The sequence below is a fragment of the Poromitra crassiceps genome, assembly GCF_964638095.1.
Source record: "Poromitra crassiceps genome assembly, chromosome: 8".
Taxonomy (NCBI): Eukaryota; Metazoa; Chordata; class Actinopteri; order Beryciformes; family Melamphaidae; genus Poromitra; species Poromitra crassiceps.
In genome coordinates, this window is record NC_139629.1 from 52,891,196 (window position 1) to 52,905,094 (window position 13,899).

The 13,899-nt window shown below is 47.0% G+C and overlaps 1 protein-coding gene across 1 annotated transcript in view; it reads right to left on the minus strand.

Annotated features, from left to right (window-relative positions):
• The window catches only part of cxxc1a (CXXC finger protein 1a), a 43,456-nt gene that overhangs the window by 13,212 nt on the left and 16,345 nt on the right, over positions 1-13,899 (minus strand). Inside the window, exons 6-9 of the mRNA XM_083641004.1 lie at positions 11,957-12,112; positions 8,820-8,921; positions 5,166-5,422; positions 4,090-4,297 (exon numbers count right to left, since the gene is read on the minus strand). Of these exons, the coding sequence (XP_083497130.1) occupies positions 4,090-4,297; positions 5,166-5,422; positions 8,820-8,921; positions 11,957-12,112 (723 nt within the window). The remainder of the gene's footprint in view (positions 1-4,089; positions 4,298-5,165; positions 5,423-8,819; positions 8,922-11,956; positions 12,113-13,899) is intronic.

Sequence of the window (13,899 nt, forward strand, 5' to 3'; positions counted from 1 at the left end):
TTTTCAAGATCCAAGATTCACAACTAGAGACCGAGGGCATTCAGGGGATGTATGGCTTTCCTCTGTCTGTCTCACACACACACACACACACACACACACACACACACACACACACACACACACACACACACACACACACACACACACACACGTATGGCTTTCCTCTGTCTGTCTCGGTCTGAGCCGTTTCCAGAACAGAAGTTCTCGTCACTCAATCACCAAAAAATACAACTCATCTCCAAATGTCAAAAGCTGTTGACGCTAAATCACAGCATGAATGTTTCTATGGTGTTCCTCAAGGTTCCTTGGTATCTTAATGTGGTATTTTGGAGGGATATGAGTCGGCCTGCACCAAAGTATATTACAGTAGCCCTAAACCAAAATTGTCTCCTTTTTTATTTCATAGATAATTAACATTCTATATTTTAATGATATATTGAGTGCCACACTGGAAATGTCCCAGATCGTCATTTCAGAAATCTGGTCATCTTAGCTTAGCCTTAGCGATGATGCTCTCTCTCTCTCTCTCTCTCTCTCTCTCTCTCTCTCTCAGTGTCTCTCTACCTCTTCGTCATGTTGGACTTGTTGTAGCTTAACGTTGGTGATGATGCTCTCTCTCTCTCTCTGCACGTGTGCATGCTGGGAATCTAAGTGGAAGCCGGAGGTGTGTGTGTGGAGGTGTGTGTGTGGAGAGTGGCTGGCGTCTTTTCCCCTTTCAGTGAGTTTCATGGTTTGGTTGACTTTTTTCTTGTTGGCTGTTCTTTGTCTAGCGTTGGTTTTGGTGACAAACTGTTAGGGGAGTTGGGTGAGCTGTTGGGCGTCGGGGAGTTGGGTGAGCTGTTGGGCGTCGGGGAGTTGGGTGAGCTGTTGGGCGTCGGGGAGTTGGGTGAGCGTCGGCTCAGGGAGTGAATACGGGGTTTGAGCAGCTGACGAGACGGCATGGCTTGAGGACGACACCGGCTGCAGCCTGCTCGGTGGAGGAGTGTGGCTTTGCGGTCGGCGATGTAGTCGCGTCTTCAATGCGCGTTATGGCCCGACAGTTTCCGGGTTTAAAAGAGTAAATCTCGGTGCGAGAGATCCTACAATGAAACATGTAATATATTTGAGGAGACAGATTCAAATGATTCCTCAGAGTGGCGAGGAGCTAAATCTCAGGCTTGTTTTTTTAAGATAGATCATTTTGACTATGTAATCCGTGTTACTCCTGATACAATGAAGTGTTTTTGCTGTGGGAGGGACACTTAGTGCGCTCCTGCCCGGAGCAGACTAGTGATCAGACCGGTAGAGAGAGGGGGAACCCTCCGGTGGCTAACGGTTTGTTTTTGGGCCGAGGCAGACGATGTACTCATGACAAACAGCCAGAGGGATGTGGATACACTGAGTCAGATAGTGGGGCGCTTTGGAGTGATTTCCTCAGTGAGGGGTTAACTGGATAAAGGCCCTTATAATGGGGTATTGGGCGGATGGAGAGCCAGTGTTACCAGGCTAGAGTTGAACAGGAATGGTTTAAATACCTGGGGGTTCACCTGGGGGAGGACAGGGTGATGCAGAGGAACTGGGAGGGAGCTCTTGAGGCCATCCGGGCCCGGTTACAGAGGTGGAAGAGGCTACTGCCACGCCTCTCCTACAGGGGGCGGGTCCTCATTGTTAACAACCTGGTAGCTTCAGGACTGTGGCACAGATTCAGTTTTAGAGCCACCGGCTGGCCTGTTAGCTCAAATCCAGGCAATCCTGGTCGATTTTTTTCTGGAGAGGTTACTACTGGGTCCCACAAATGTTCTATATTTACCAAGGGAGGAGGGTGGCCAAGGGCTAATACACCTGCCTAGATCAGCAGCTTTTAGACTTCAGTGGATCCAGAAATTACTGAATGCAAAAGGGTGGGCGGTATGGAGGCAGGTTGCAGAGATACTCTTGAAACAGGTGGGAGGGCTGGGTCTGGGCTTGTCACTTTTCTTTGTAAATGCTAACGCACTGTCACTCAATGATGTTCCACCATTTTACAGAGGTCTGCTAAGAGTATGATGACTGATGAAGGTGCTGAGAGCAGCGCCTCTCAGCTCGGTGGAGTGGCTGCTGGAGGAGCCGCTGGTCTTTGGGGCGAGGCTGGACATCACCACAGCAGCCACGCCAGGACTTTCTGAGACCCTAAAGGCAGCCAAGGTGGTTACCCTGGGGCACCTGGTGGGCCTTGCAGGAAATTACATCATTGAAGCCGGGCCGGTGGCTGAGTGGCTGAGTGTGAGATCGATGCGAGTGGCTGGACTGATGCTTAGGCAGTACAGGAGCGCCCTGACTCCAGAGGACTGGAAGCTGTTGCAGGAGGGGGACAGAGGGGATGCAGGGTTTGGATTATCCCAGGAGGACAGATGGGGCGAGGTGGGGTTTGGATTATCCCAGGAGGACAGATGGGGCGAGGTGGGGTTTGGATTATCCCAGGAGGACAGATGGGGCGAGGTGGGGTGGAGGACAGATGGGGCGAGGTGGGGTGTCCACCTTTCCCGAGGCTACTGTTGGGCCCCTCCACTGCAGGGGGAGTGGATGGGGCCCCTCTGGAGACTACAGACGTTGTCAGAATGGGCTGAGCAGCAGCACAGACACCCCGTGGAGGACCAGCCTGGGGGTGGGGTCGGAGGTGAAGCCTGCATGGACCACACTGTATAAGGGGCCCTTGCCAAAATAGGGCAGGGACTTACAGTGGAGGGTACTACTGTACATGGGGCACTGCCAGTCAATGCCTTTGTCTCTGTGGTGAACAGTGGCTGATGTGAACAGTGAGAGAAACAATTATTTCATTGCTGTGTGAGGCTCAGGCCTCTCTTCAACGTATTGAGTTCTTTGTTTACTTTTCTTGGGGCCGTTTTTACTTTTTCTGTCTTCATTTTCAATTTCCAGTGTGGCAAGAGCAAACAAAGAATGGGGTATATTGTAAATGTCTTGCTGGGGCAGCAAAGATGGCTGTGTACCTAAAGCTGCGTTCACACCGACCTATTAAAGTTTTTCGCTGGCATCGAGTTTACATACAAAGTCAATGCAAACGAGCGATTGAGCGTATATTCGCCCGGGAGAAAAATCGCTGGGCGTCCGAGCGGCAGAGACAGAGCGATAGGGAGAAAATATGCTCGTCGCCCGAGATGAAATATCCCAACTCGAGCGAAAATACGCTGGCATCAGTCGCTCGCTGTTCAACGCTGATTGGCTGCCGTGTGAGAGTGAGTCAAGGATCACACTGGCTTGGAACAAACCGCTGGTTTATTGTGTGGCAACAAACCGCATTGACAGGCTGACAGCTGACATGAAGTGAAGTCTGTACTACCGGTATGCAGCTCGCATTAGGAGCATGCTGATAGGCTTAGCTTGTAAACAACGACGGGGGCTCGTAGTGGACAAACATCATGACATTGCGTAACGTTATATCCCCCACATGTCCGTCAATTCGTGTGCCTGTTGATGAGCGATTTAAACAGAGCGACAGAGCGATTCCAAAGGGTTGAATCAAGCGACAGAGCGAAAAATAAATATCTCGGTGTGAACACAGCTTTAGCAGGAAGAGGAAATAGATGCAGACGTCCAAGTAGGCCTTGTAGTCTTGTTTAAGGATCTGATTAGGGCAAGAGTAACCATATACTTTGAGAAGTACAAAAGGGTGCAGACATGGGAGTGTTTCAGAGCAGCTGGTGTTTTGGGGGGAGTGTGTGCAGGCTGGAGGGAGGAGAGCTGCTTTTTAACATGGAGTTGCTGTTATCGCAATATCGATAATATCATCAGGAAGGTGGTAGAGAGTTTGGATTTGAGGGGTGATGTGGAGGGGGGGGGGGGCTGTAGCTAGGGAATCTAACGGCATTAACACACAGTTTGGGATAAGGAGGGCTTGACAGTGTGTATGACTCTCCATGACTGATCTGTTTTGTTCTGATTGGTGTTGCTTTGTTGAACATTGTTTTTGGGGTTCATTGGTTTGTGAATTCTTGGTTTGTGAAAATCTTCTTTTGTCCTCTGCCATGCCATGATCGATTGAAGATATACATGTCGTAGGTAGAGGTTTTAATAAAGGCTTGTTCAAACTGAAAAAACTCTGTGTCTTTCTACCTCTTCATCGTGTTGGACTTGTTGTAGCTTAGCATTGGCGATGATGTTCTCCAGCTCGTGGAAGCGTTTCTCCATCAGAGTGAGGCGGAGCCTGGCGGCCTGCTGCTCCTTCCTGATTCGCTCCAGCTGCTTTCTGCCCGTTTCCTCAGCAACACATGGACTCTGCTGCCACTGCTGGATCCTCTGAGGGAGAATCTCATAGATACGACTGGGGAGAGAGAGAGAGAGAGACACACACACACACAGAGAGAGAGAGAGAGAAAGAGACAGAGAAAGGGGGGCAACAGTTTTGATGTTACGGAAAGAGATGGGGTGTTTTTTGGGGTGATGCGGTGAGGGCAGGGGGCAGAGAAGAGCATACAGTATAGGGATGCAGTGGTTAACCGGTTTCACTATTAACCGCGATTTAAAACATCACGTTATATACAGTGTTGGGCAGTAGCTTGCTACAAGTAGCGAAGCCATTTAGCTTATTCAATTTCTCAGTAGCTTGGTGGTAGCGTCGCTCTTTTTCAATCAATTAGCATTTTCAATAGCGAAGCTATTTATAGACCAGACCTGCACATCCAAAGCGTCAAGGCCACGCCCCTTTTTGGGGGATAGAAAGAATGAATAGCGTTGTTGTGATGGTATTTTGGCCGTGTTTTAGCTAGCATAGATTGGGTTGGGTTTAGGCATGAGGAGTGACGATTGGTTGGTTTAGGTTGATAAGCCAATCAGAGGCAGTATAGGACGGGTCATGCCGTCGGGAAGGGAACATACACAACACGAGAGCGGAGGGGGGGAGGAGCGGAGAGGAGAGGAGAGTTGAGTTTATCTTGTGCTGAAGTAACAGTAATGTGGCAGTGAGTTTGGCAGTGGCAGTTTGTTTTATATTAACCAATTGAACCGGGCATTTTTTTATTATTTTTTGCCTGCCTATTTGTTTGGTGGAAATTTGTTGATAACATTGATTTGGCTTGAAGTGGATTCAATATAAAAATGTCAAAAAGTAGCTTCGATGTAGCAAGCTACTTTTGCCATGTTGCTCGTTAACCCTTCGCACAGGCCTGGGTTTGTTTTGGCTTAAGACTCACTTGGCGGCGAGCCTCATGCCACAGTCTTCGCAGCAGTATTTGGAGTTGGGCCGGGCCAGCTCCACACAGCCAGGCCCCAGACACTGACGCATGGCCCCGCCCACTTCTTTAGATGTGCCCTCTCCTCTCATGCGCTCCCTGTGACGCATGGCCCCGCCCACTTCTTTAGATGTGGGCGGGGCCATGCGCTCCCTGTGACGCTGCTTCTGCTTGTGGCGCCGAGGCTTTCCCTCCTCTTTAGGGACAGAAACAGACTTCTAAGGAGAGGAGACAAGGAGATGAGAGGAGGAGAGGAGAGAGAAGGTCAGTGTGTTTTTCTGTGTGTTTGTGTGTGTGTGTGTGTGTGTGTGTGTGTGTGTGTGTGTGCGTGTGTGCATGTGTGTGTGTGTGTGTGTGTGCGTGTAGTACACACACACACACAGGGTTATGGTTCAAATGATGGGGGAGCTAAGTTGGTTATTTAGAAGCGGGGGGTCACTGGAGGGATTTGGAGTGCCCTATAATAAAAAGCTGTGACCCTTCTCTGACAAAAATATGTTTTTCCTTGACCCTCTACAAGTGATTAGAATAATATGATTGACCCTCTACAAGTGATTAGAATAATATGATTGACCCTCTACAAGTGATTAGAATAATATGATTGACCCTCTACAAGTGATTAGAATAATATGATTGACCCTCTCTAAACAAATGTTATACTAGTGAAGCAATGTCAAAATTAGGCAAAGCACATAAACAGCTCGACTTGCACATCTGGCCATGAAATAAAATATTAAACTAGGATGCATATTAAGGCAATTTGAGATGGCGCATGTGGGTGTAGCCTGGGGGAGTGGCATGACTGAGTGACATGTATGTGGGTGTAGCCTGGGGGAGTGGCATGACTGAGTGACATGTATGTGGGTGGAGCCTGGGGGAGTGGCATGACTGAGTGACATGTATGTGGGTGTAGCCTGGGAGAGTGGCATGACTGAGTGACATGTACTGTATGTGGGTGTAGCCTGGGGGAGTGGCATGACTGAGTGACATGTATGTGGGTGTAGCCTGGGGGAGTGGCATGACTGAGTGACATGTATGTGGGTGGAGCCTGGGGGAGTGGCATGACTGAGTGACATGTATGTGGGTGTAGCCTGGGAGAGTGGCATGACTGAGTGACATGTACTGTATGTGGGTGTAGCCTGGGGGAGTGGCATGACTGAGTGACATGTATGTGGGTGGAGCCTGGGGGAGTGGCATGACTGAGTGACATGTATGTGGGTGGAGCCTGGGGGAGTGGCATGACTGAGTGACATGTATGTGGGTGTAGCCTGGGGGAGTGGCATGACTGAGTGACATGTATGTGGGTGTAGCCTGGGGGAGTGGCATGACTGAGTGACATGTACTGTATGTGGGTGTAGCCTGGGGAAGTGGAATGACTGAGGGAGATGTATGTGGGTGTAGCCTGGGGGAGTGGCATGTCTAAGGGAGATGCATTTGTTGATTAGATCCAGGTTTCAAACGAGACAGGATGCTGTAATTTAACTGTTACCAGAGAGGTGACATCATCAGAGCCATGAGTGATGTCATAATCACTGATGACATAAGTAGACGCAAGTGACATGTTTGTTCGGTTCAGTCTAGGACATGTCTCCATTACGTATGTTCATTGACACTTCAGCGCCCGCACAGACCACTCCTACTAATGGAGCGCTTAGAGCACACGGTCTGTCAGGATACCATGATGAGGCCACTTCCCACTCTGGGAAGGGTTTTGGGATCGGAGGGACCCGACTACATCCCATGCTGTGAAAGGCAGTCCTGGGTCAACGCATGTCAACATCCACGAGTCAAGTGGTAGCCTATATCCAACAACCAGTCCCCCTGCTTACCCTAAGCCTAAGCCTGCTTACCAACATGAAGAAAGCCTCCTACGCTTCTTGGTATCAAGTCCGGGTTATACACAAATCCAGAAAGCCTCCTACGCTTCTTGGTATCAAGTCCGGGTTATACACGAATCCAGAAAGCCTCCTACGCTTCTTGGTATCAAGTCCGGGTTATACACGAATCCAGAAAGCCTCCTACGCTTCTTGGTATCAAGTCCGGGTTATACACGAATCCGGCGAAGTCCCGGATGTAAACAAGCCGCCATTACTGCGGTGGCTCCTGGGGGAAATACGCGGCGCGCGCGTTTGAATGCAAGCTGTCCTCGAGTGTATATTTTTCCTGATATTTTTCTACGTTTACATTTTTATTCAACGTTACTTTTGACAACGATGTCTAGGAAATCGGGAAGAAGCTGTGCAGTTCTCAGCTGCTCCAACAGTAGTGGCAAACCTCAGCTTTGGAAGAGAATCGAATGTGAAATACACAAGCCTTTACTACATGAAGAGTGCCCCTGTCTGAAACCATACATAAACATACAAATATAGATTCCCTGGACGTGCAGAGGACCGAGCTGTTCGCCAGAGGTGGATCAAGAATATTAACAGAAAGGACTTTGTTCCCAATAACAACAGCATGGTAGGTTTTGGTTAACAGTCGTGAATCGCTAACGTTATTTCACCTCATAATGAGTAGCATGCAGCTGCCTAGCCTAAGCTAACAGTGATAATGACATGGGTTATGTCAACATTATGATGGTTGTTGATGGACTGTGAATATTGGACAGGTCCTTTCAGAATGATGTTATTTGGCCAATCCATCCCGAGCTCAGGTCATTTTGACCCTCTATGAGAGACCTGTAATTGGCATTCTGTTGATCATCACAAGCCAGGTGATTAATAAAATACACATATTTTTTACATTTTTACTAATGTGATTGGTGTGCAATGATTACATGCAACTTGATTGTTTATGCCAGCTAGCTAGCTACCGGTAGTTACAGTAACGTTAACATTAGCATGTTTACACAATAACGTCACTTGAAATGCGGCTCGTTAAGTGGTGTTTTTTCCACTATTTACAATTTGAATAATTACTATCTCCATCCATAATAAGATGGTACCTTCATCAGTAACTGGGCACTGTCTCACATCATCAATCCAGCTCATGATGCTGTCATTCATTTGGCATAGCGTTACTGCAGTCTGCAACAGCCAGCAGCACAGTCTACCTGCCACCGCAGTAATGGCGGCGCCACTAGATGGCAGACTACACAAATTGGCCGGCGGATTCGTGTATAAGGAGCGGGCGGTCGATACGGATTCTAGTTGGAGGTGAAAGGAAATCTCTTCCCTACATTATGTATGTTATTATGTTAAGCATTATGCTGTTTTAAATTGTGTGTGGTATTTCTATTATTATAATAACTAGAAATATTGCAGGCTCATTTCTAGCATGCCCTCCGACCCCAAGCTCAGGCAGGCACAGAGAAGCTGCATAGCAACCAACCAAGTGGTTGGACAATCTCCAAAAGTATTGATAAGTATACATTTTTAAATGGATACGATACGATACTCCTTTGCAAAAGTATGGATACCAGCACTTTCTCTTTAAAAAATGGGTACTAATGATCCCCCCCCATCATTGGTGGGTATCTGTTGCTTCAAAAAGCTCAGTGTTCTGATAGGCTGAACGTTTTGAATGAGTTTTATTGGGCCTATGTAGAAGCGTGCGTCTTTCCGTCCATCTGCCGTGTGTGTGTGTGTGTGTGTGTGTGTGTGTGTGTGTGTACACCTTCTTCTCCGTCTTCTTCTCTGGTCTCTTGACGTGTTTGACCTTCACAGCTTTCTTCCTCACCTCCTCCTCCTCCTCTTCCTCCTCCTCACTGTGCCACACCTGACACAGGAAGTGACATCACACAACAGGAACACACATCCCAACACCGCTGACACTTCCCATAATGCACGGCTGGCAGAGATGTTCCTGTACTTAAAAGGAACACGCCAACAGTTTGGGAGATTCGTCTATTTGCCATATTCCCGATAATAAGACGAGAAGATCGATGCCCATCTCTTCTCTGTGCGCATCGCCGTACCCTGCTGCTAGTTAGCTTAGCACAATGAGTGGTAGTCTGCGGAACGGGCTAGCCTACCCACGTTAAGTCACCAAATACTCATTCCAACAGCGCCAAAATGCTCCTTTGTACTCTCATGTACATGTTGTGACTCGTGCATTCACCACGTTATGGAATAATAATGTAAAACTAGAACGGGCTAAATTTGCTGAAGCAAATTTGATTGTGCTTGCTCCCGCGTGACGCTCCGCCCCCCTTGCACCGCCCCTGCCTTAGACCCCACCCTCCCATCCAGTATAAATACAGCCTCAATCGACACTGTGTAGCTCAGACGTGTTTAGGCGGTTGCAAGGGTGTATTAACTGGTTGGTGGGGTGTTTTTGGCTGATCGCTATAGGGCGTTCATAGATCGTTGCTATGGTGTACTAAGTAGTTTTGGGCGGGAAATGGGCGGGCCTTTGTGAGTACAAGTGGGAGGAGCCAAGGAAACCAGGGCAGAAAGAATTTTGATCGTAGAAGCTACGGTTCCAAACTTACAAACCAAAACGTAAAGAGGGCAGCTATAGCGCCACCGTGAGGTCAATTGGTATAATTCTTTAGGCCAGATTAGAAGAGTACTCTTTGAACCTATGTACCCAATTTGGGAACAGTCGCTCTTACGGTTTGTGAGATACAGTTACTGAATGCTGCTATAGCGCCCCCTATAGGCGAAATGACACAATTTAATTTTTTATCAGCTCAGAGTACATTATGTGCATACCTGGACCAAGTTTGGTTCGGATCGGACAATGTGGTCCGGAGTTATGGCGATTTTTGTGAAATAGGCCCCACCCACAACATTTCGGAAGTCAATTATATTAGTCAAAAAACCGTGAAATAAGTTTTGTGCAGGACAGTCCACACACGCTGTGTGATGTGGTTTGGTGAAGATTGGGCAAAATTTGGAGGAGAAATAGCGGAAACTTTCGGCAAAATTCAAAATGGCGGAAAACCTAGTTAGACGGAAATGGGCGGGGCCTATATCAGCAGATGCGGAATGACCCACGCTGATCGTTGGATGTAGTTCTTTGAGGGCGTTCCCCGTGTTTGCCTGAGGGGGAATATAAACGCTGGCTAATGTTACCGACGTGAACTCCCATGGTAGCCAAAAAGGCCTACACTGCAGCATGAGATATTCCAAGTCAGGGGAGCAGTATGTCTTAACGGTCACAATGTTTTCACACCAGGCCTGGTTAACCATGAGACACACCGCCCCTCCTCTAGACTTGCCAGATAGCCTCTCCTCTCTGTCTGCACGATGACCAGAGAAGCCAGGGGGCTTGATGGCGTGATCCGGTACCTCCGCTGAAAGCCACGTCTCGGTCAGGCAGAACACGTTGCAGCTCGCCATGTCCGGTTGGAAGCAGATCCGTGCCCGCAGCTCACACATCTTGTTCTCAAGTGATTGTACATTGGCCAGCGACATACTGGGGAGCGGGCTGCGATGGGCTCGCTTCGCAGACGGACTAGGACCCCGCTTCTCCTGCCTCCCTTTCTCCGCTGGATCTTTCTCAGTTCAGGAAATTCAGAGAGGTCAGGAGCGAGCCAGTCCTGGCTGTGGTGAGTGTGCACGCATATCTGATGTTTATCAGTGTGTCTCTGTTGTATGCAAGCTTGTTGTTGTAGTGGCTGTTGTTGTCCTCCATTGTTGATAACGCCAGCCAGCGGTCAATTATCCGAGGAGTCAGAAAAAGTCATACAAAAACACGACTATACAAAGCAGTTCCGAATCTAGGCTATACCTGTATAAGTTGAGAAGCGATGCTAGAAAAAAACGATAACATTAAATACTAAACACTATAAAATACCTATGCTATTTACATTTGTTGCGGAGCTAAAAGCGAGTCGCCCTCTCCCGGCGCCATCTTGGGCTAACACATGCCGTTAGCGTTTTGGCATGGAGAAAGCGGTGCTTGAAATAAACGGACGGACGTGATAAGGTGATGTGACGTTAGCTTAGCAGCTGTTAGCCTACCTCAGTAACTCCGGCGGTTGGTTGGTTCATTCGAGCAGACAACAGTGTTGTGAAACAAGTGAAGGCTCAGATATTCCCAATACGTGTCTGGTATAAAATCCATACTGCTTTATGATCACTGTTACAGTCATGTAAATCCACTGATTACAATGTCTGCTGTTCTGCCAAAAAGTTAATACTTTAACTATTAACGTTAGCTGCTAAATAGTGATTGGCATGAAGCGATTGTCTCCCAAAAAGTGCTTATTTCTCTATATTTCTTGTGGCTAACGTTATGGGAAACAACAGTGGAGTCAGTAAAGTAGAGCAAAGTTTTGAATGAGTTTTATCAGGCGTGTGTTATGGAGAACCGTGCATCTGTCTCGTCTCTCGTTTAACGGGAGCATATCTCCAGCCACCATTTTTGTGACAAGCTGGGAAATCTTCTCTGCTCTGACAGCATCAAAACGGCGTCTGTTACTGCTCACAAACAAGGTTATGTGAGACTGCTTTCCATCTGTCCCTGTTACTTTTTCATTGTGCTTTATGCGCATGTGTTTAAGCATCAAACAATGATACGTAAGTTTAACTTTACATATCTTGCACTGCACAGTCATAGTTTTTGTCAAAATACTTCCAAACATTACTCTTATGTGGCGCCATGTTGCCTGTATCGCCAGATCCACGTGACATTTTTAAGGGGTGGGACGAGTACCCCAAACAGCTGAATCAATACTCGAGTACTGACGTTATGAAGGAGTACTCGAGTATACCCACCCATCCCTAACACACACACATACACACACACACACACACACAGTCACAAAGACACACACACACACACACACACACACACACACCCACCAGGTCTCGGTACCCGGCTGCCTGGTACTGATGGTAAAGTTCTAATTCGCTCTCGCTGAATCCATCGTCGTCGTCGTCGTCGTCGTCATCATCTGGCAGAAGCCCCGCCCCTTTCCTGTGGAGGCTGCGCCCCCTCCCTCCGGCACGCAGCATCTTCTGCTCAGTGATGATGATGTGACAGAGGGATGGATCAATGACTGACTCAATCTGATCAGGACAATTAATACACAGTCAGTAAGGGGTTAATGTCACAGCACTGTTCACAATGCATGTGTGAATATATATGTGTATATATGCTGTATGTATTGCTGCATTCATGTGCTGCCGGAGTAATCGGAAAAACTGAGATCCCGACTGGGAAAATTCATGTGAATGGATGCTCAAGTTGGAACAACAACTTGCCAACTTGACGTCATAAAGCATGCAGAAACATGGCGGATGAAAGTAGATGCTTTGTTGATGTATTGGAAACATTTTATTTTGCTCGCATTTAATTTGTAATATGGTATTACTAGTTGCTGTGACGGCTGTCAATGTTACAATGCATGCCTCTTTGTTACAATGCATGCCTCTTTGTTACAATGCATGCCTCTTTGTTACAATGCATGCCTCTTTGTTACAATGCATGCCTCTTTGTTACAATGCATGCCTCTTTGTGTTACAATGCATGCCTCTTTGTTACAATGCATGCCTCTTTGTTACAATGCATGCCTCTTTGTTACAATGCATGCCTCTTTGTTACAATGCATGCCTCTTTGTTACAATGCATGCCTCTTTGTTACAATGCACACCTCTTTGTGTTACAATGCATGCCTCTTTGTTACAATGCATGCCTCTTTGTTACAATGCATGCCTCTTTGTGTTACAATGCATGCCTCTTTGTTACAATGCATGCCTCTTTGTTACAATGCATGCCTCTTTGTTACAATGCATGCATCTTTGTTACAATGCATGCCTCTTTGTTACAATGCATGCCTCTTTGTGTTACAATGCATGCCTCTTTGTTACAATGCATGCCTCTTTGTTACAATGCATGCCTCTTTGTTACAATGCATGCCTCTTTGTTACAATGCATGCCTCTTTGTTACAATGCATGCCTCTTTGTTACAATGCACACCTCTTTGTGTTACAATGCATGCCTCTTTGTTACAATGCATGCCTCTTTGTTACAATGCATGCCTCTTTGTGTTACAATGCATGCCTCTTTGTGTTACAATGCATGCCTCTTTGTTACAATGCATGCCTCTTTGTTACAATGCATGCCTCTTTGTGTTACAATGCATGCCTCTTTGTGTTACAATGCATGCCTCTTTGTGTTACAATGCATGCCTCTTTGTGTTACAATGCATGCCTCTTTGTTACAATGCATGCCTCTTTGTGTTACAATGCATGCCTCTTTGTGTTACAATGCATGCCTCTTTGTTACAATGCATGCCTCTTTGTGTTACAATGCATGCCTCTTTGTGTTACAATGCATGCCTCTTTGTTACAATGCATGCCTCTTTGTGTTACAATGCATGCCTCTTTGTGTTACAATGCATGCCTCTTTGTGTTACAATGCATGCCTCTTTGTGTTACAATGCATGCCTCTTTGTGTTACAATGCATGCCTCTTTGTTACAATGCATGCCTCTTTGTTACAATGCATGCCTCTTTGTGTTACAATGCATGCCTCTTTGTGTTACAATGCATGCCTCTTTGTTACAATGCATGCCTCTTTGTGTTACAATGCATGCCTCTTTGTGTTACAATGCATGCCTCTTTGTGTTACAATGCATGCCTCTTTGTGTTACAATGCATGCCTCTTTGTGTTACAATGCATGCCTCTTTGTGTTACAATGCATGCCTCTTTGTGTTACAATGCATGCTCACAGACATAAGAGAGAAAGAGGAATAAAATAAGACAGGCTGTGCAGTTTTTATATTATGTTCATGGGAGGGAAA